The sequence below is a fragment of the Mobula birostris genome, chromosome 15 (genome assembly GCF_030028105.1).
Source record: "Mobula birostris isolate sMobBir1 chromosome 15, sMobBir1.hap1, whole genome shotgun sequence".
Lineage (NCBI taxonomy): Eukaryota > Metazoa > Chordata > Chondrichthyes > Myliobatiformes > Myliobatidae > Mobula > Mobula birostris.
The window spans coordinates 70415613-70439148 of NC_092384.1; the positions used below are offsets into that span (position 1 = coordinate 70415613).

The 23536-nt window shown below is 43.3% G+C and overlaps 1 protein-coding gene across 1 annotated transcript in view; it reads right to left on the minus strand.

Moving 5' to 3' along the window:
* The window catches only part of vat1l (vesicle amine transport 1-like), a 184368-nt gene that overhangs the window by 90807 nt on the left and 70025 nt on the right, over positions 1-23536 (minus strand). The window contains exons 4-7 of the mRNA XM_072279203.1: positions 12756-12898; positions 9117-9220; positions 8921-8976; positions 2779-2973 (exon numbers count right to left, since the gene is read on the minus strand). Of these exons, the coding sequence (XP_072135304.1) occupies positions 2779-2973; positions 8921-8976; positions 9117-9220; positions 12756-12898 (498 nt within the window). The remainder of the gene's footprint in view (positions 1-2778; positions 2974-8920; positions 8977-9116; positions 9221-12755; positions 12899-23536) is intronic.

Consider the following 23536-nt stretch of genomic DNA (forward strand, 5'->3'; position numbering starts at 1 on the left):
TGCTGCTGCTAAGTTAACAAATTTCTCGTCACATGTCGGTGATATTAAACCTGATTCTGATTCTGAAGGTTATTAAATTGCTTTTGTGGGATTGAAATTCATGTCCATGGATAAATAGAGCCGAATTCTAGCTGGTAGACCTCATCTCTGCCTCAAGGGTTTGCCGTAGACCCTTGACAAGGCTTCATCAGCATCCGCATATTCAAAAGGAGATAATTTCTTTTATCACCTTCTTTCCTCCAATTTTGTTGCCTTCAGTTTGATGAATGGTGTTAAATTCTTTGCTTCGTATTTCATTGATGAATATTTACTTCACACCAACTGGCAAGCAATTTTCAAGGTATAGAGAGTGAAATGTTTGCCTACTTGTGATTCAATAATGTGAGATTGAATGCCGCCCCAATTTATTCCCATGATGGAAACCCATAATGACATGGAGTGCTGTCGCAGGAAAGCAGCAACCATCATCAAAGACACCCCCCGCCCACCATCCTGGCCATGCTCTCTTCTCATTGCTACCATCAGGAAGGAGGTGCAGGAGCCTCAAAACCCATAGCACTGGGATCAGGAACAGTTATTACCTCTCAACCATCAGGCTCTTGAACCAGAGGGGATAACTTCACTCAACTTCTACAAGACAAATCTCAAGGTTGTATACTGTATGCATACTTCAATAATAAATTTACTTTGATCTTCACTTGCCCCATCACTGAAATGTTCCCACAACCTATGGACTCACTTTCAAGGATTCCACATCCCATGTTCCTGATACGGTTGCTTATTTATTTTTATTTTCCTCTTTTTGAATTTGCACAATTTGTTGTCTTTTGCACACTGGTGTTTGTTGTTAGGTACAGTGATTCTGTTGTGTTTCTTTGTATTTACTGTGTATTCTCACAAGAAAATAACTCTCCAGGTTGTATATGGTGACATATAGTATATAATTTCCTTTGAACTTTTAACTAAAGAAGAAGCTGTGCAAATTACAACTGAACAAGTGTTAAAACGGTGAGCTAACTGAACTGTGCACAGGCACTTTGTACAGACTTTCAAGTGTTAAAACTCACTAACGCAACAGTCAAGTTGATAAGCCAACGGAGAAGTGTGCAGGCATAGACCAGTCACCCAGGCTGAACATGGCTCTTCAAAGCCCAGCTCTGTACAACCTTTCTGTTTGTGCCTGGAAACCAAGGTCACCGAGCATACCAAGACAAGATAAAGATGCAAACCAAGGGTTCTGGGACAACACTTACTATTGGATAGTTATTTTACTAATTCGCAACTATTATTGACCTTTAACACTCGGATTTAATTGCCTATTAACGCCTGAAATACAGTATCTATTATGATTGGTACTTAAATTTGCAAATGATGGATTCAGAAGTGCACAAGGCATAAAGTCAATTTCAGCATAAAAATGGCATTTCATTGTTCAAACTTCAGAGCAGTGTGGTGATGGGGACCAGGCTGTTCTCTTTGTACATGGGCAAATACAGTATGATTGAGGAATGAGTGCAAGTTGTCAGAGTCGAGTTAACCGGGCGAGGACAGAGGCAGCAAGATGAAGGTGACGGTCAACATAAGCAAGGAACCAGCAAGCACAGGCTGGGAAACACCTGCATCAGTGCCTTAGACATCGTCACTGGTATTTGTACAATGGCCCCAGTAGAGGCAAAATCCAATCAATATTTAGCTCAATGTTGCAAAGATTTATCATTCATCAAAATGTAAGTACAATTGATGCTCCAGTCACTCATGTCTGTAAACCACCTTTCACGGTTCACCACAGCACTACAGCTCTCTGTTGCAAAGTGAGGAAGATGAACACCTCCCTATTCACCAGGATCTCACTGACATAAGATCATTAGACACAGGAGCAGAAATAGGCCATTCGTCCCATTGAATCTGCTCCCCCGTTCCATCATGGCTGATTTATTATCCATCTCAACCCCCATTCTCCTGACTTCTCCCCTTAACCGTTGACGCCCTGACAAATCAAGACCTATCGAGCTCCACTTTAGATATACTCAATGACTTAGCCTCCAAGCCATCCATGCTAATGAATTTCATGGATTCACCACCTTCGTGCAACATTGAGCCTAAATACACCCAATGACCTGGCCTCCACAGCTGCCGGTGGTCACAAATTCACCACCCTCTGGCTAAAGAAATTTCTCTGCATCTCTGTTTTAAATGGACGCCACCTCTATCCTGAGGCTGTGCCCTCTCATCCTAGACTCGTCCACCATGGGAAGCATCCTTTCCACATCTACTCTGTCTGGACCTTTCAACATTCGAAAGGCTTCAATGAGCTACCCCCCTCCCCCATCCTTCTAAATACCAGCGAGTACAGACCCAGAGCCATCAAACATTCTTTGTGTGATAACCCTTTCATTCCTGGAATCATCCTTGTGAACTGCCTCTGGACCCTCTCCTCATTACATAAAAATGTCCTCTTCTCATTGCTACTATCAGCGAGGAGGTACAGGAGCCTACTTAAATATTTTAGGAACAGCTTTTTCCCCTCCACTATCGGATTTCTGAATGGTCCATAATTCCATGGACACTACCTTCGTTCTCTTTTTGCACTACTTAATTACTTCTTTAAATATTTTTAAAATTGTAATTTGTAGTATATTTTATGTATTACACTGTACTGCTACCACAAAGCAACATATTTCACGACATACATCAGTGGTAATTAACCTGATTCTGAACTATCATTTATAATTCTCCATAACAACTCGGGCTGTGCTGTAACTAAAACAGTGTCCTTACCTCTTCCAGAGCCCATAGCGAATCGACCAAGGGTCTGATCTTTTTTTGGTTGTACAGGGATATCAGCTTATCCATCACCGCTTTCACCTTGGCCCCTCGGTTTTGCTTGAAGAGAAGGTTAAGTAAAGAAAACCCGGCAATGACTTTGTTCTCTTCGTAAAGCTTTATGGGGTTCACCTTCTCAACCTGCCACCACTGCAAAGAGAAGATTTCATTCTCGTTATGTCCGTTTCGAAGCCATCCGCCTGTATCTGCCTGGATTTCTTGAAATATCTCCTTTTACATTGCTTGTTTACCTATTTGCTCTCTCTTTGCACAGCTTAGTTATTTGTATGTATTTCTTATTATAACCTAGTGATTTTTATGTATTACACTGTACTGCTGTCAAAAAACAACAAAGTTCACGAAATACTGAATGTCAGTGACAATAAACCTGATTCTGATTCTGCTTTTGATTTTGTTTCTAATCCAACATGGCTACCGTCTAATGAGATCCATCCCAGTACAAAAGGTCTACGATTTAACAAGCACAGCCTTACCACAGTTATGAGTTTCTGGTAATAACCTAGCCATTATTTAAATGGCATGGTATAACAAAAACAGTGACACCTTAATGAGATATAAGTATACTATTGCTACAAATAGGATAGGACACAGTTATGACTTAATTTTTACAGGACTAGTACAGCCATGATTTAACATAGAAGCGACAACATAGCTATGATTTAATGACTTCCAGAAATGATGTGGCTCTGATGTAATGAGTGTGGTTAAGCATGGCAATGATTTAGTGAATCCAAGCGTACTAACGTGTGGTCCTGACAAGCTGAGCCAAGGTTTTGGGGATGAATGTCAACAGGGAACATAATATCATGGGCTGCATTTTGTGTGTTAAGCAAAGTCAGGGTTGAAACTCCTATACTCATGGAATACACAGGACTGAAACAGGCCACTCGGCTCATCCAGTCTATCCTGGTCCTTGTTCTCCACATGACCTCTCACTCTCCTGATCCATCTCTTCCTAGCAGCAGATTTTTATTCTGTTCAAATTTGCCACCAAAACTGTGACTTCCATGTAAATGCACGTTTGTGTTTTGCCCCACCACACAAAACACATCCCTCAGATCTCTTACAAAATTTCCCCTCTCACCTTAAACCTCTAGCCTCCAGTTTCAGCCTTGCCCCCGCCGTGGACTCTATCTATACTTCCTGCTGCCTCAGTAAAGCTGCCAGCATAGTCAAAGACCCCACTCACCCCACACATTCTCTCTTTTCCCCTCTACCATCAGGCAGAATACATAAAAGCCTAAAGACACATACTACCAGACTGAAGGACAGCTTCTATCCCAAACTTTTATTAGTATCTTGAATGGGCCTCTTCTACAAGAAGGTGGACTCTAGGTGGAATCTACCTTGTTATGACCCTGTACCTTATGGTTTACCTGCACTGCACTCTTTTGGTAGTTTTTATACTTTATTCTGCATTGTTATTGTTTTACCTTTTTCCAGCTTAATGCACTATATAATGATTTGATCTGTACTAACAATATGCAAGACAAGATTTTCACTGTTTCTTGGTACATATGACAATCACAAACTGGAATTTGGAATGCTTTGAGCAAGTAAAAGGCCTTGAGAGTAGATAATAACGAAAAGCATGCTCGTATGGGGATGGAAACGATCATGTTCAGGAGCAGGCACTAACTGCTATCTTCCCCATAACAAAATACTCAGGTAGCAACTGGTGTTCAGAGGCAGAGATAAAGACACAAAGAGTGAGAGAGAGGGGGAGAGAGACAGAGAAAAAGTCAGAGAAATAGAGAGAGGAAAAGAGAGACAAAGAGAAAAAGCGAAACAGAAGCAAAGACTAGAACAGACTGTCAGTCCCTCCGGCACTGTTTAGATTGGTTGCTAAGTATTATTTTGTTTCCTTCACTACCTCATTAATCATTTTTCTTTTTTCTGCATTTTAATCTTTATATTACTCTCATCAAGTCATCTCATATAAACCTTTAATATGTGTACAGTGTCCCCTTTGTCTGTGGATATCTCTTGCAGCTGAATCATGAAAGAACAAAAAATCAATTTCAAAGCATTTTTATTACATACCCATTCTAACCTCTCTGTCTTTGGTCCTATACGCTGGAAGAAAAGCACCTTATCTTCTGACTGGCCATCTAGCTCAACCATTTCATATGAACACACATCTCAGCTTTGATTCATACACTTCAACCATTCCTTTTCTTTTTCTTCATAAATAGCATTTGTCTGCTCCGATGCGTGCCTCTCCCACACACACTTCCGTAACTCACAGGTCCATGCCTGTCAGAGTCGGCATGCACCAACACCAACTGTGAGATCAGAGTTTCACTGATGCCCACTCCTTCACAGACCTTCCCCTTCATTATCTCCGACCCTCGCTGTAATTTAAAACTTCCACTTCCGGCTCTAGCCTGGTCCCGACACAAGGTCAGCGACCTGAAACAGTTGCTCTGTCTCCTGTTTTTCTGCTGACTTCATTATTTTATATCTTACAGATGCTCTGCCCCAGTAAAACTCTGCGCAATACAATTCAAAATGGGCCAAACAGAGAGCAAATGAAGGATTTTGATATGCTCTGATACTTCACCACACAAATGCTGCAAATCTCCGGTAATGTAGCAATGGAGTTTAATGATTAGCATTTTGTTATTCCACTGCACTTGAATATCAGAATTATTGCAGTTTCCTGTGCATCATTGTCTTTATTCAGCATTACCCCTGCTCATTGGATGTGATTTTTTTAAAATTGGGCGAGCATCTCCAACAATTATATTGGAGAGGGTCCCAAAAGGTTCATGATAATGATCCCAGGAATGAAAGGGTTAATATACGCGGAGCATTTGATGGCTCTGGGCCTGTACTCGCTGAACTTTACAAGGAGTGGGGGGGAATCTTATAGAAATTTATCTTCTGTTGAAAGGCCTAGAGAGAGTGAACATAGGGAGGATGTTTTCTAGAGCGGGGGAATGGAGGAACAAAGACCACGCCCTCAGAATACGAGGGAGTCCCTTTAAAAGAGTGATGAGGAGGAATTTCTTTAGCTAGACTTACTCACCTATCACCTGTCAACTTGTACTTCTTCCCTCTCTCCCATCTTCTTATTCTAGCCTCTGCCCCCTTCATTTCCAGTCCTGATGAAGGGTCTCAGCCCAAAACATCGACTGTTTATTCCCCTCTGCAGATGCTGCCTGACCTGCTGAGTTCCTCCAGAATTTTGTGTGTGTTATCTTCAGTTATTTGGAAGCCCCAACAATGTTGGGTGCTTAGAGCGGGAAGCTTAGATGTGTTTACTTGGAAGTGAAAGGAACAGAAAGAAGTGATAGAATTTAGGGCTCTGCTGTAATCTAGTGGTTAGATTCCCGGACTAACAGCAATATCACTGGACTAGCAATGGTTTGCATCGTTCCACGGCAGTGAAGGATCTCAAACTCCGGTTTAAAGAGGTTAGGGGAAGGGGTGGAGCAAGAGCTGGCAAGCGATAAGTTGGTGCAGCTGAGGAGGGTTCGATGGAAGAGGGGAGTGTAGAAATAGCGACAGATATCGGAGGAGTCTCGGCCCAAACCGTCGACTGCTCATTTCCCTCCATATTTGCTACCAGACTTGCTGAGTTCCTCCAGCATGTTGTGGGGTGTTGCTGGTGAATGGGAGGCTTTTCAATGGAGCTAAGAAAGGGCAGCAGATGATGTTATCTGATGAGAGAGGAAGACGGAACATGGAACCAAATAAAGGAGGCTGATACAGTGGGGAGAGTGGACCCAGTGGGAGGGTTTTGTGGGTGATCAGCAGATGGAGTGGGTGGAGAAGGTCAAACACATGCTATGTCCGTGCCATAATGTGTGGTGACACTTGCGGGCTAACCCAGTACATCCTTGGAACGTGTTGGTTGTTAATGCGTGTATGTTTTGATGTATCTTTGATAAATAAATCTGAATCTGAAACAGGGTTGTGGGCTCTGTGAAGCAAGGTGGGTGTCAAAGGAACTGAACAAATTAAGAGGAGAGAAAAAAGAGAGAGAGGGACCAGGTAACGTGATATTTTTTCTCTCATTCTAATCTCCTAATTTCTACTCTCACCTCCTCCATTTGCCAATCACCACTCCTCACGTGGAACTACCTATCATCTGCCAGCTCTTGCCTGACCCTTTGGCCTAACCTCTTTATATCAACGATGTCTTTTCTTTTTTTCCAGTCTAAACTGAGGGCCTCGATACAGAACATGTTGCCCGAGCTATTGAGTTTTTTTTTTTGGCAAGGTAGGCTGACACCTTTCTCCGGCCTACTCCAGGATCCGGCAACGTAGTCAATTCTTAACTACCCCATACTTACTAGGTAGCCAGGGATGGTCAATAGATGCCAGCATTGTCAACCATTTCCACATTCTGTGACTGAATACATGCTCTGAGAGGTAGGATGAGATTAATATGGAGGACAAATTTTATCCCATGATAAAATGGCGGAGCAGACTCGATGGGCCAAATGGCCGACTTCTGCTCCTTTGTCTTATGGTTTTATGGACAAACACCAGCAGAAAGCAGATGGGCTGAATGGATTACCTTTGGGCTGTAAAGTTGGATACAACCTTACAAAATTTGGAGAGTTGATCATTGCTTCTGTCATCTCTCAGCCAATCCAGTGCCATTTCAGAAAGAAACCTGTCCAGAATGTAAGTGGAGGAGGACATGAAGGTCGAACAGATTACAGTTGCTATGTTTTGAACAAAACAGTGAATTTATTTTTAATATAACAAGATAGGGAAAGAAAGAGTAACAAGAAATCTAGGAGAGGAATGTTGCAAGATGAGCATCATCTGAGGGGAAGGAAAGGAATTTTTGACATTCCAGGTCAAAATCTTTCACACTCCCTCACAGACATTGCCCAGCCCACTGAGATCCTCCAGCAGATTGTTTGTTGCTCCAGATTCCGACATCCCGCAGTCTGTTGTGTGTCCACCTGGAGAGAAAGAAGTGGGAAGTGGAATCATAGTAGGACTACCTCAAAATAACCAGGTTGTGATGGAGTAGATACAGAGCTGACATTTCCCCTGATGTCTAAAAGTCTTCTCAAAATCAACAGCTGATGATTCAGGAAGAGTGATGAGAAGGAATATCTTCACCTCAGTGAGCCTTTGTAATCGTCCACCCAGCCGAAGGCTGAGCCACTGAACCCACTCAAGACTGATCAACAGGCTTTTAAATGTTAAGAGAATTAGAACATATGGGTCCATACAGGAAAAGGGAGCTTAGGTGTGAAAAGATAAAGCCATGATCTTACTGAATAACAGAGGAGCAGGGACCTCCTCCTGCTCCCATTCCACACATCATGTTTTGTACTACAGGCGATGGTCAGTACTATGATTTTTTTCGCGTGGTTTGCAAACATTTTCAGAGTTATGATATGTATCTAAGGAGGCAACGCCAAAGAAAAAGGAGTTCCCAATATCTGTCCGTGTTTCAGGTCCAGTCTAACCATTGCTGAGTCCTGTACCAAACTGTAATCTTTGACAAAATGTCAGCACCTTTTCTAGAGTTAAATTTGTTCATTGATATTATTCAGAGATAGAGCGCAGAGCTGGCCCTTTCAGCCCAATGAGCTGTGCACCCTGGCAGTGCACCTATTTAACACGAGCTTAATTGACCAACTAACCTACTAACCCATACGTCTTTGGAGCATAGAAGGAAACCCACGCAGTTCATGGGGAGAATGTAAAAACTCCTTACAGACAGCACTGGAATTTAAGTCTGAACTCTGGATCTCCCTGAGGTGTAAGAGCATCGCACTAACTGCTATGCTACTTTGGCGCCCAATGTGTACCTAGTGAACCAATGGCAAAGAGAAAGAGTTCCCCAATATCACTCAGTTTTGCAGATCAAGTCGAAAGCATTGTTGAGTTATCCACAAAATCCTGATGCAAGGCCAGCGTTAAATGTCACACTTCACAGCACAGTGGAATAAGAAAATGTTTAAGGGGTATTTAGGGGGTGTTTATCTACTGCAGTCGAACAGCTAAAATACAAGCACAAAGCAACACAGCGCACAGACAGATGCACATGATGCACAGCATGCTAATATCTAACTTACTCGATGGTTTTCTTTTTACTTACTGATTTTGCAAAGCTGAAGAAGCTTTTAGTCTCCCCGGTAACCATATTTGATGAGCCTAGAAGTTGGTGAATACACTTTTGTGATGCTTGCAATGGCTCAAACAGTCTTTAACATTAACATAATGGCACAAACTGTTTAATATTTAGATTTTGCACTTCTCAAACACGCCAGTGCTTTTGGAGTGGTAGAACTTACCGTACAAGATGTAAGTGCCGAGAGGTTTCAAGAGGCCAAGTCCCTTACCGGTATTTTCACCACATAAGCAGTCCAGGACAATATCCACTCCATCTGGAGAGATCCTGAAGATGAACCAAAGATGGATCACATTCCAAGGCATTCTTTAACATCCCAATCTACCTCGTTGTGGCCCTTGCACCTTATTGGTCCACCTGCCCCGCACTCTCTCTAGTCAGCACATCACACAAAAGATGTGGAGGATGAGGAGAGGATGTAGTCCTAGTCAGCACATCACACAAAAGATGTGGAGGATGAGGAGAGGATGTGGAAGAGCCACCAGGAGAGAGATGTCAGAGCCAGTGTGCTCCACCGGGGGCAGTGTGGCACAGCATCCAGTCTGGAGTCAGTGCTGCCCCCAAGTGTTCAGTTGGCAGAAGTCAAGCTGTACTGAGTTTGACTGCAGATTTCTGCAGCATTCATGGACTCAGGGTCTGGACTGCTTTTTTTTTGCTTGGCTGTTTTTTTATTGATATCTTACATGTGCTTGCTATCTTGTATGTGCTATGCATAGTTTGTACTGTGTGTGACTGTTGGTAATGTGTTTTGCACCTTGGCCTCGGACTAATGCTGTCTCATTTGGCTATATTCATGGGCATTCATATATGGTTGAATGATAATTAAACTTGAAGTGAACTGAATTGAAGAGGTTCACCAGGGTGTTGCCTGGATTAGAGACAATTAGCAATAACAATATTTGAGGCAGATTTGTATTGTCTTCTCTGTAGTGTTAGAGGCTATAGGGCAACTTGATAGAAGTATACAAATAATAAGAAGCATAGATAGGATAGTTGGGTGGCGGGGTGGAGATACATCTCTTACAAAGGAAGTGTAAGGCTCTCCGTCCCTCTGCTAGCCTGCAGGTCACCCCTCGTGTAGTAACCACATAGCTCTCAAGGAGGAAATGTCTCATACTAGAATATATAGATTCAAGATGAGAAGGAGAAGGTTTGAAGGAAATGTGCAAAGTTTTTTAAACTGAGTAGAAGCTTCCTGTATTGCCCTGCCAGGTGGGATGATGAAAGCAGATACAACAGCAAGGTTTAAGTGGCATTCGGACAGACACATAAAAAGACAGAGAATGGAGGGATATAGACCATGTGCAGGCAGATGGAATTAGCGCAGACTGGCATAATCATCAGCACAGACGTTGCAGGCCAAAGAGCCCAATCCTGCACTGTACAGTTCTGTTCTGCATAGACCTCAGACCCTCAGGTTTATGAACTCCTGTCACACTGCAGGCTGACTAAAGACAGTCTCCACACAACTGCAGTTTGAAAGGTTCAAACAAACTCAAAGTGCAAAGTATTTTGACAAGGTTTTTTCACACTTTTTATCAGTATCAATCACTGATTCTGTATCTTTTATCTCCATGTGTTTCCACACCAGAATGTTTACAAGGTTAGCTGGCTAAATGTACATGTGCGGCTTCAGAATAGTATTAAAATTAAACTCTATCTTTCTGGGTAGGGGTCTATTGTTATCGGAGAAGATCTGTATTTCCCTTGGCCGTAGCTGTAAATCCCACTCCTGGGGTGCAAGTTATTCATCGCTTAGTTTCAGATTGGTTTGAAGAAAATATTGAAAATATGTGAAGAACTATCCCATGATTTATTTGACCAATATTACACATCTGTGTTTGCTCTGGAACTGTGCAAACAGATGTTTTTATATTTTTAAGCACTGAACTAGAAACCCTTTAAAGATTGACACAGGAAGAAGCCACTGAGACCATAGTGCCCATGTTAACCAAGAAGAGAGTATTCAAGACTAATCCCAAATTACACTGGTCGTATTGATATGGGTTATATTAAAGCTACTTTTGAAATACAACTGATACACCTTTCAGTTGTGGATTCCTGACCAGCAAACTATCCTCATGAGAAAATTTTTTTCCTCAGTTCCCCTTAAATCCATCCACTCATTACCTTAAATCTATGCTCCCAGTTTTTGCCCTCTCTGCTAAGGGAAATAGACCCTCCATTCTATCAAAGCCTTCCACAACTTTTACCATGAGCCCACACACAGAGAAATCTACAGCGGTCAATTAATCTATCAGCATATCTTTCAGATGCGTGAGGAAAACTGGAGTACAACTAACAGGGAGAACATGCAAACTCCACACAGACAGCACTAGAGGTCAAGATTGAACCTATATCCCTAGAAATTAGGGCATGGTCACCATCACTGTTATGTGCCATGTTCGATGACGTGTGCAATCATGGTCTTTCCATGACCATGATTGTTCTTGGCAAATTTTTGTACAGAAGTGGTTTGCCATTGCCTTCTTCTGGGCAGTGTCTTTACAAGATGGGTGACCCCAGCCATTATCAATACTCTTCAGAGATTGTCTGTCTGGTGTCAGTGGTTGCATAAGCAGGACTTCTGATATGCACCAGTTGCTCATACGACCATCCACCATCTGCTCTCATGGCTTCACGTGACCCCGATTCTGGGGGCGGGGCGGGGGGTGGTGAGGGAGGTGAGAGACAAAGTAGATGCTACATCTGCTACATCTTGCCCAAGGGTGAGCTGCCGACTAGTGGAGGTAAGGAGTGCTTAACACTCCTTTGGTAGAGACATATCTACATATCTCTACCCCACCACCACCTTCTCCAAGCCATTCCTTAAAAGATGAACTTTTGATCTCCAAGTCTGTCTCATCATGGGCACGGCAGCGTAGTGAAATTCCTGAAGGGCAGATCAATAAACTGGAGATACAAGTTTAAATACGATCGAGGGAGCTGCAGAATTTAAATTCAGACTAATATAACCTGCCATTGTTTTCTTGAACCAACCCGAAAAGCTAAAAAGTTACTTCACACTATATTTATTTTTCTTTCTCTCAGCTTGCACTGGTATTGTTATGTTGTTTTCTTTTCCAACTGTGTAAGTGCTGTGTAACACATGTAAAGTTATGTTCACTTATGTTTGCAACGTACTGTGCTGCTGAGGCAAAAAGCTGATTTTCAAGGAATTTCTTCCCTGCCAATAACAATAAATTTGAACTCAAATGAGTTTTTTTTCCAAGGACAACTTGTTTCAGTAACAGGACTTATTATTGTCCTGTTGGTAGAGGAAGTGGCCTTCATTATGTTAGGAAAACAAGTTGGGCAGGCCCTGGTGCTCAATGGTCTGCTCAGACTCACTGGGCCAAATTGTACCTCTCTATGACTCTAGTACCCTGACTGGCCAAGTGGGGCTTCATAATGCTTCAATGACTCTAAACTTCCATCTGGATGGCCCTGGGAACTACTCAATCTGAGGGCAATTAGGGAAGGGCAGTAAGCATTGACTCCAAGAGCAAACTCCATATCCAATGAATGAAAGAAATCGCTTCTGTTGCAAACTGTGGTTGATGAGATGACCTCTCACTGGGTGGTTGTCACATATGTACCGTAAGCGCCTCTCAAACTGGGGCTCCCTCATTGTAACTCCAAGTGGGAATCTGGCTAAGGACAGGAATCATTACCACAATCCGTCCCATGCCAAACCACTTAGCCCCGAGCTGAACATAAAGCTTTTCCCAATAGGCCCAGCCTTGGTAGAGAAATGCTGTTGAGGATTTCTTCAACGGCTTCCCCACTTGAGTTGCCTTACCTTTTTACATCCTGCACATAATCAGCATTCCTGTCAATGAAATGAGTTATGGTGTCCTTGATGGCCTCGTGCTTGAACGAGGAGGCAGTTCCAAACACTGTCACATCTGGAATGGTGGAGCAGAGCTGAGCCACAGCTTGACCCTGAAACAAACGCAGTCAGATCACACTTCAGTTGGGTTATCGTCCAAAAGCTGGAAGTCAAAGGGAGCAAACATTCCCCAAAGCACGGATCCAGCCTCAGAACCAGTCAATGGTTAAATTCAGGGTGCTCAGCAGCCTTGTGCCAGCAGCTGTATCCAGTGAGCTCAATGAAACATACATCAGTGATAATCTCAGAGGTCCGAGCACAGGATCAGAACAATACCATAGTCCAACAAAGGGACAGGGCACCATTCGAAATGGCATCCTTCAGAGGACAGAGTAAGCTAAGTCCCATCCACTCTATCAGGGAGATAGCGATGTGCTAGTGGCAAAAGTCACCAGGTAGAGCAGGGCATTGTCAGAAAGTATGGTATCATGGTGCATAGCATAATGTTTTATAGTACCAGTGACCCGGATTCAATTACTACCACTGTCTGCGAGGAGTTTGTATGTTCTCCCTGTGACTGCCCGTAGGTTTCCTCCTCGTCCTCTGGTTCCCTCCCAAAGGTCAAAGACGTACCAGTTGGTAGGCTAATTGCTCATTGTAAATTGGACCATGATTAGGCTAGGGTTAAATAGGTGAGTTGTTGGGCGGTATGGCTCAAAGGGCTGGAAGGGCCTATTCCACGTTGTATCTCAATAAGCCTGGGCCAATATGTTGTCTATATTGCACAAGTCCTATGAGTTGTGCAAGACGTTGGTGAGACCACACTTGGAGTATAGCGCACAGCTTTGGTCACCCTGTTATGGGAAAGACATCAGCAAACTGGAAGGAGAGCAGAGAAGATTTGTGGTTGGATGTTGCCTGGGCTCGAGGGCCTGAGCTACAGGGAGAAGTTGGGCAGGGAAGGACTTCATCCCGTGGAACATAGGAGATTGAAGCGTAGCAGTGGTTTTGAGGTACAAATGTGGGCAAATGGGACTAGCTTGGTGGGCACTATGATTGGCATGGACATCGGGCTGAGGGCATGTTTCATTCAGTATTTATCTTTTCGACTCCAAGATGAGAGTGGATCCCTTTTACTCACTGATGCTAACCACAATAAATCTGAGACATCATGTTCAAAGACCCAAGTGTTTTTTTTTGGTTTGCTCCTACACAGCTACACATTGGCTCAGGTATGCTGCATGTTAAACAACCAGCACGCATCAACCAATTCACACTTTTTGCAAAGGAGTGGATGGAACTGCCAAGTTCTACCGAGTACTGGGCCCTGGGGACTGCTTGCAATAAAGCTAGGACTGCATGCTTAACGCACCCAAATACCTTTCATTGGCTTCTCCACTACAGGTACTGAGTTGGCTGTGTGACTCCGACTGTGTGGCTGAGCGTGGATCAGATTCCATCTATAAATTTGCTGATGATACAACCATTATCGGAAGAATCTCCGATGTAGACAAGAGTGCATACAGGAGTGAGATATACAAGCAAGTGGAGTGGTGTCAGAGCAACAATCTTGAACTCAATGTCAGTAAGACCAAAGAGCTGATTGTGGACTTCAGGAAGGATGAGGGAACACGAACCAATCCTCATAGAGGCATCATAAGTGGAGAGAGTGAGCAATTTCATGTTCCTGGGTGTGAAGATTTCTGGGGATCTAACCTGGTCCCAACAAATCAATGCAGCTATAAAGGTGGCAAGGCAGCGGCTATAGTTCATTAGGTGTTTGAGGAGGTTTGGTTTGTCACCTAAACCACTCAAAAAATTTCTACAGGTGTACCATGGACAGCATTCTGACAGGCTGCATCACTATCTGGTAAGGGGAGGGGGCTACTGCACAGGATCAAAAGAAGCTACAGAAAGTTGCAAAATCAGTCAGCTCCATCTTGGGTACTAGCCTCCGTAGTATCCGAGACATCTCAGAAAGGCGGGGTCCATCATTAAGGACCCCCATCACCCAGGACATGCTTTCTTCTCATTGTTACCATCAGCAAGGAGGTACAGAAGCCAGAAGGCACACACTCAACGATTCAGGAACAGTTTCCTCCCCACTGCCATCCAATTCCTAAATGGACATTGAACCCATAAACACTACCTCACTTTTATTAGCAGCACACATAAAAGTTGCTGGAGAATGCAGCAGGCCAGGCAGCATCTCTAGGAAGAGGTACAGTCAACGTTTTGGGCCGAGACCCTTCGTCAGGACTAACTGAAAGAAGTCCTTCTTTCTTTTCAAGAAAGGAGGGAGAGAGAAAACAGGGAATTATAGACCGGTTAGCCTAACGTCAGTGGTGGGAAAGATGCTGGAATCAATTATAAAAGATGAAATTACAACACATTTGGATAGCAGTAACAGGATAGGTCCGAGTCAGCATCGATTTATAAAGGGGAAATCATGCTTGACTAATTTTCTGGAATTTTTTGAGGATGCAACTATGAAAATGGACAAGGGAGAGCCAGTGGATGTAGTGTACCTGGACTTTCAGAGAGCCTTTGATAAAGTCCCGCATAGGAGATTAGTGGGCAAAACTAGGGCACAAGGTATTGGGGGCAGAGTACTGACATGGATTGAAAATTGGCTGGCTGACAGGAAGCAAAGAGTAGCGATTAACGGGTCACTTTCGGAATGGCAGGTGGTGACCAATGGGGTACCGCGGGGTTCAGTGCTGGGACCACAGCTGTTTACAATATACATTAATGATTTAGATGAAGGAATTAAAAGTAACATTAGCAAATTTGCAAATTAGCAAAGCTGGGTGGCAGCATGAAATGTGAGGAGGATGTTATGAGAATGCAGGGTGACTTGGACAGGCTGGGTGAGTGGGCGGATGCATGGCAGATGCAGTTTAATGTGGATAATTGTGATGTTATCCACTTTGGTGGTAAGAACAGGAAGGCAGATTATTATCTAAATGGAGTCAAGTTAGGAAAAGGGGAAGTACAATGAGATCTAGATGTTCTTGTACATCAGTCACTGAAAGCAAGCATGCAGGTACAGCAGGCAGAGAAGAAAGCTAATGGCATGCTGGCCTTCATAACAAGGAGAATTGAGTATAGGAGCAAAGAGGTCCTTCTGCAGCTGTACAGGGCCCTGGTGAGACCACACCTGGAGTACTGTGTGCAGTTTTGGTCTCCAAATTTGAGGAAGGACATTCTTGCTATTGAGGGAGTGCAGTGTGGGTTCACAAGATTAATTCCCGGTATGGCGGGACTGTCATATGCTGAAAGATTGGAGCGACTGGGCTTGTATACACTGGAATTTAGAAGGATGAGAGGGGATCTGATTGAAACATATAAAGTTATTAAGGGATTGGACACGCTGGAGGCAGGAATCATGTTCCCGCTGATGGGTGAGTCCAGAACCAGAGGCCACAGTTTAAGAATTAGGGTTAGGCCATCTAGAACGGAGTTGGGGAAAAACTTTCTCACCCAGAGAGTGGTGGATATGTGGAATGCTCTGCCCCAGAAGGCAGTGGAGGCCAAGTCTCTGGATGCTTTCAAGAAAGAGATGGATAGAGCTCTTAAAGATAGCGGAATCAAAGGTTATGGGGATAAGGCAGGAACTGGATATTGATTGTGGATGATCAGCCATGATCACAGTGAATGGCGATGCTGGCTCGAAGGGCCTAATGGCCTACTCCTGCACTTATTGTCTATTGTCTATATGCTGGTGATATTAAACTTGATACCCCCACCACCACCTGAAAGGATTTTGTACATTCTCCCCATCGCCATGTGGGTCCTTCCGGGATCTCCCATGCACCAAAGATGTATGAATAGAGTTAACGAGTTGTGGGCATGCAATGGTAGTGTTGGAAGCATGGTGACACTCGTTGGCTGCCCAGCATAATCCTCGCAAATTTGATTTGATGCAAACAACACATTTCACTGTATGTTTCAATGTACATGTGATAAATAAAGATAATTCCACCCATCTTGATGGTTGGGTTGGGTCATACAAGTTGGGAGGTGCAGACAGAGTAACTTGGTGAATCAATCGCATCTTCTCTTGTGCATATTTGTTGGGGAAAATTAACGTATTCAGAGATGGCATAGTAGCCTAGCGGATAGCGAAATTCTATTACAGTATCAGCAAACCAGGTTCAACTCTGTCACTGTCTTTAAGGAGCTAGTACTTTATATTGACCATGTAAGTTTCCACTGGGTGCTCTGGTTTCCTCCCACGTTCCAAAGACGTACAGATTAGCAGGTTAATTGGTCACATGGTTGTAAATGGATAGCACAGGCTGGTTGGTCCAGACCAGCCTAGCACCATGCTGTATTTCTAAATAATATTAATTATATTGGTGCTCCATTCAGGGCCTCAAACAGACCTTCCAGGTGAGGCAAAACTTAACCTACGAATCTCCTGGGGTCATCTATTGTATCCAGTGACCCCAAAGTGGTGAGAACCATCATAACTTGAGGGATCACTTCATCGAGCACCTCCACGCTATCAGCTACAAGGTGGACTTCCCAGTGGCCGAACATTTTAAGTCCTATTCCCCTTCCCGTTCCAACATGTCTGTCCTGGGCTTCCTCTTGTGCCAAGATGAGGCCACCTTCAGGGTGGAGGAGCAACACCTCATATTCTGTCTGGGTACCCTACAACCTGATGGGATGAATATCAATTTCCAATTCCAGTAAATAAGTTCCTCTATTCCCCACTGAGATCTTTAACTTTTTCCCACCTGTCTATCACCTGCATCCCCTCCTCCTCCCCTTTCTGCTACTGTCCACTCTTCTCTCCTATCAGACTCTTTCTCCTCCAGCCCTTGACCTTTCCCACTCACCTGGCTTCACCTATCAGCTTCCAGCCAACCTCTTTTCCCTCCCCACAGCTTTTTATTCTGGCATCTTTCCCTTTGCTTCTCAGCTCTGAAGAAGGCCTCAGCCCGAAATGTTGACTGTTTATTCACTTCCATGGATTCTGCCTGACCTACTGAGTTCCTCCAGCATTTTGTGTGTGTGTGTGTTGTGCTGGATTTCCAGCATCAATGGACTTACTCGTGTTTATAAAATAAATACGATGGTGGATGGGTGTCAATCAAGCAAGCTTTGTCCCAGATAGTGCTAGACTTCAGAAAAGTTGTTGGAACCACACTCGTCCAGGCAAGTGAGGAGTATTTCATCAAAATCCTCACTGGGCCTGGTAGATCGTGGAAGAAACTTCTAGTGCCAGGTGGTGAATCATTCTCTGTAGGATACCCAGCATTTCAACTTCGGTTGTCACCTTGTGATAGGTGTTAATTAACAGCATGGAAAATTAGCATTCAGAAGTATAAAGTCTCAATTAAAAAGATTTAAAGATTGCCTCATTTTGTCACATGTACATCGAAACATACAGTGAAATGTGTCGTTTGCATCATTGACCAACTCTGTCCGAAAATGTGCTGTGGGAGGGGGCAGCCCACAAAGGTCACCACGCTTCCAGCGCCAACAAAGAATGCCCGCAACTTACAAACCCTAACTAGAGCATCTTTGGAATGTGGGAGGAAACCGGAGCACCTGGAAGAAACACTCAAAGTCATAGGGAGAATGTACAAACATGGGGTGGCATTGTAGCGTTGTGGTTAGCACAACACTTTACAGTTCAGGCCACCGGAGCACAATTCTTGCCGCTACTTGTAAGGAGTTTGTACATTCCCCCCATGACCGCGTGGGTTTCCTCCGGTTGCTCCAGTTTCCTCCCACAATCCAAAGACATACCAGTTGGTAGATTAACTGATCATTGTAAAATTGTCCCGTGATTAGACTAGCATTAAGTCAGGAGTTGCTGGGCGGCACAACTCACAAGACTGGAAGGGCCTACTCCACGCTATATCTCAATAAAAAATTACTTTTTAAAAACTCACGACAGACAGCACCAGGAGATCTTTTTCATTAGATTTTTAAAATATAAAATTTAAAGAAAAAAATTGTTTTCCAACTCCTTTCTCTCCATCTAATAATGACTTGCATCTTTTTATTCGCACCTTCAAATTGAATTCGCCCAGTTTACGTAACTCTCAGACATATATATATATGCAGACAATGGAGGAATATAGCTGTGAGGACATCTTCAGGAGGCAGTACCTACAGAAGGACCCTTGCCATCCAGTACATGCCATCTTCTCATTACCTTCAAAGAGAGGCTGCAGCAGCTTGAACTCTTAACGTTTTAAGAACAGCTTCTTCCCCTCTGCCGCCAGATTTCTGATTGGTCCATTACTCTTTTCCATCTCCGACCCCCCCATCCTCACCACATTGTACAGAGGTTGTATTGAGAACATCCTGAGTATCACTGCCTGGTTCGAAAATTCCACCACCTCAGATCGCAAGACCCTACAGCGGATAGTGAGGTCAGTTGAGAAAATCATCAGTGTCTCTCTTCCCGCTATTACAGGCAGTTACACCACACGCTGCATCCGTAAAGCAAACAGCATTATGAAGGACCCCACGCACCCCTCATACAAACTCTACTCCCTCCTGTCATCTGGCAAAAGGCACCGAAGCATTCGGGCTGTCACGACCAGACTATGTAACAGTTTCTTCCCCCAAGCCATCAGACTCCTCAATACCCAGAACCTGAACTGACACCAACCTACGGCTCTCTACTGGGCCTATTGTCTTGTTTATTATTTATTGGAATGCCAGCACTGTTTTGTGCACTTTATGCAGTACTGGGAAGGTCTGTAGTCTAGTGTAGTTTTTGTGTTGTTTTACGTAGTTCAGTGTAGTTTTTGTATTGTTCATGTAGCACCATGGTCCTGAAAAACGTTGTTTAATTTTTACTGTGTACTGTACCAGCAGTTACAGTCGAAATGACGATTAAAAAAGTGACTTGAAGTGACTTGATTATTTTTTTGTAACTTATAGTAGTCTTGCTCTGTACTGCTGCCACCAAACATAATAAACCAGATAATAAACTGGATTCTGATTCTGACAACATTGTGGACCGAAGAGCCTGCCTACTATTTTAGGCTCCATGTCCGCCTTTGTGTAAGAAACTTATGATTCATGTAATCCGATTGCTTTGAGAGATACCCAGCTGCTTTCCTGATTCATTCTGCCCCGTGCCCCTCGCTGCAGTGGCTGAGAGCTCAATGCACAAGTACAGAAACAGCCTGCCAATGGTACCGATGGTGAAGGGAAATCAAATAATTGCAGATATTGGAAATCTGATACAAAAACAGATTGTTGCAGGTAATACTCAGCAGGTCAGGCAGAAAGAGGAATAGCAAACGCTTCAGTTGAAGATACATCATCAAAACTCAGAACTAGAGAAAACAGGCCCTTCTGCCTCCACAAGCCACCTATTTAACCTTAGCCTAGTAACAGGACAATTTACAATGACCAATTAACTGACTAACCAGTACGTCTTTGGACTGTGGAAGGAAAGCAGAACACTTGTAAGAAACCCACCCGCTCACAGGAAGAATATACAAACTCCTTGCAGAGGATGCTGGGATTGAACTCTGAACTCCGACGCTTTGGGCTGTAGTAAGGTCTTTTCTGTGGTAGGGTGATGCCAGGAATGTCACTTTCTCTGGCTGTTAAAGAAAGGCAGTTAAAGAAGGCGAGAAAGAAAAATGTAAAAGCTGTGAAATGCAGATCAGGGCTGTAGAAAATACCCAGCAGACTGGTCCGTCTCGGTGGAGAATGACACATAGGAGCAGCTTTAGGCTATTCTCCCCATCAAGTGTGCTCCCCGATTCCATCATGGCTGATTTATTATCCCACTCAACCCCATTCTCCTGCCTTCTCCCTGTAATCTTTGATGCCTGACTTATCAAGAACCTATCAACTTCCACTTTAAATATACCCAATGACCTGGCTGCCACAGCCATCTGTAGCAATAAATTCCACAGATTCACTACTCTCTAGTTCAAGAAATTCCTCCTCATCTCTGTTCTAAATGGACCTCCCTCTATTTTGAGACTGTGCCCTGTGGTCCAAAACTCCTCCACTATAGGAAACATCGTCTCCACATCCACTCTACCTAGGCCTTTCAATATTCAATAGGTTTCAATGAGATCCCTCATTAATTATCTAAACTCCAGTGAGTCTGGGCTCAGACACATCAAACACTCCACATGTGTTAACCTGTTTCATTCTTGGAATCATTCTTGTGAACCTCTTCTGGACCCTCTCCAATGCCAACATATTTTTTCTTAGATAAAGGTCCCAAAACTGCTCATAATACTTTAAGTGCAGTCTGACAAATGTCTTATAAAATCTCAGCATTGCATCCTTGCTTTTATGTTCTAGTCCTCTTGAAATGAATGCTAACATTGCATTTGCCTTCCTTACCACTGACTCAACCTGCAAGTTAATCTTTAGGGTGTTCTGCACAGGGATTCCCAAGTCCCTTTGCATCTCAGATTTTTGGATTTTCTCCCCCTTTAGAAAATAGACCGCACATTTATTTCTTCTACCAAAGTGCATGACCATGTATTTTGCAACATTTTATTTCTTGCCCATTCACCTAATTTGCCAAAGTCCCTTTGCAGACACTGTGCTTCCTCAACACTACCCGCCCCTCCACCTGTTTTTATATCACCTGAAAACTTGGCCACAAAGCCATCAATTCCATCAAGTAAAATCATTGACATATAACATGAAAGGAAGCGGTCCTTACACAGATCCCTGCGGAACACCACTAGTCACTGACAGACAGCCAGAAAAGGCTCACTTTATTCCCACTCTTTACCTCCTGCCGGTCAGCCAATTTTATATCCATGCTGGTATCTTTCCTGTAATACCATTGGCTCAGAAACTGTTATTAACCTGCAGAATAACCAGCAAGCTCATGAACCAGTGTGGATAACTTAATTCACCTCAACACTGAAGTGACTCCAGAACCTAGGGACGCACTCTCAAGGACTCTGCAACTCACGTTCCTGGTATTATATATAATTTTTTTTATCATTTGCACAATTTGTCTTCTTTTACACATCGGCTGTTTGTCAAGTCTCTGTTACGGCTAGTTTTCATACGTCCTATTGTATTTCTTCATTTTTTTGTAAATGTCAACAAGGAAATAAATCTCACGTTGACATATACATACATACTGTACTTTGATAATGAATTTACTTTGAACTTTGAAATATTAAATAATTTCAAGTGGGTAATCAGTTTTCTTTGAAAATCATTTTGAAAATTCCATCACATTTATAAGTTGCTGTTATAGTACAGCAATTGGTGGGACCACTCTAGAGAATATTGTCTCCTTATTTAAAAAAGGATATACTTGTACTGGAGGTGGTTCACTAGTTTGATTTCTAGGTTTTTTTAAAAGAAAATGGCGGCATGATGCAGCACGCAGCGGCCACTCCAGTGATGAATATCTGTTATTTGTTAAGTAGGATGCCGTGCACAATCCTGATTTGATGGAGACGGACGTGAGAAGCACGGAGAAACATCTGGTGAAACTTCTGAAATGCCTGTTTCGCTGCCACTGCTACTGTGCGATCCAGAATCTCCGGAGGGGAAGGCCCCGAATCCTCAGCTTTGCCTGTTGCTTGGCAGGGTCGAAGCGCTCGGCAGAGATGGTACTCGGTGCTCGGTGTTGGAGGTCTGGTCGGAGGCTCGAAGTTTTCAGACAGACTCAGAGCTGGCTGTGGTCGGGTGCTTCCAGGGTGCTGCATCGGCAAGTTCGTGGCGCTGGAGGTTCATGGCAGGGAGAGTTTTTCTTCCTTCTACCGTCTGCATGAGGTGATGGGGCTATTGGGACTTTGAGACATTTTTTAACCGTGCCCATGGTCTGCTCTTTATCAAATTACGGTATTGCTTTGCACTGTTGTAACTGTATGTTATAATTATGTGGTTTTTGTCAGTTTTAGTCTTGGTCTGTCTTGTGTTTCTGTGATATCATACTGAAGGAACATTGTATCATTTCTTAATGCATGCATTACTAAATGACAATAAAAGAGGACTAGGTGTCCTCATAATCTAATTTGTTTTTTTTTAGATAAAGCACAGAGAAGGTCCTTCTTGCAAGAACCCAAGTTTAATCCTAAAGTAATCATGGGACAATTTACAATGAGAAATTAACCTACAAACTGGTAGGTCTTTGCACAGTGGGAGGAAACTGGAGCACCTGGAGGAAACGCACATGGTCACGGGGTACAAAGTCCTTACAGTCAGCAACAGGAATTGAACCCAGTTCACCTGTACCGTAAAGCATTGTACAAACCACTGCGCCACCATGCCGCCCCGGGTTGAAAAAGGTTGTTTTATGAGGAAAGGCAGAAAACCACTGATCACTTTTGTTAAGAAGAACAAGAGGCAATCTTCATTTAAGAACAGTTAAGATTCTGAAGGAATACTCATGCTGCCTAAGGAATTCTGTGGGTCAGGGAGAATCTGTGGAGGGAAAGACTTGATGCAAGGTTTCGACCTGAAACATCAACAAACCCTTTCCCCACTTGACCCACTGAGTTTCTCCAGCAGAGTGTTTAATGGTCCAAATTCCAGGACCTACAGTCTCTTGCATCTCAGTGGGGCCTTGACAAGGTGGCTCCCAAGAGATATTCCGTGAATAGGAACTCTAGAACTAGCGGAATTAAAATAAATGCAGGTGAGAGGGAATTTAATTTCCCAAAGGGGTATGAACATCTGGAATTCTGTACCATGGAAAACTGTGGAGACCAAATCATTAAATGTTTTATAAAGAATTTTGAATATTTAATACCTAAATATTAAGCAGAAATTTA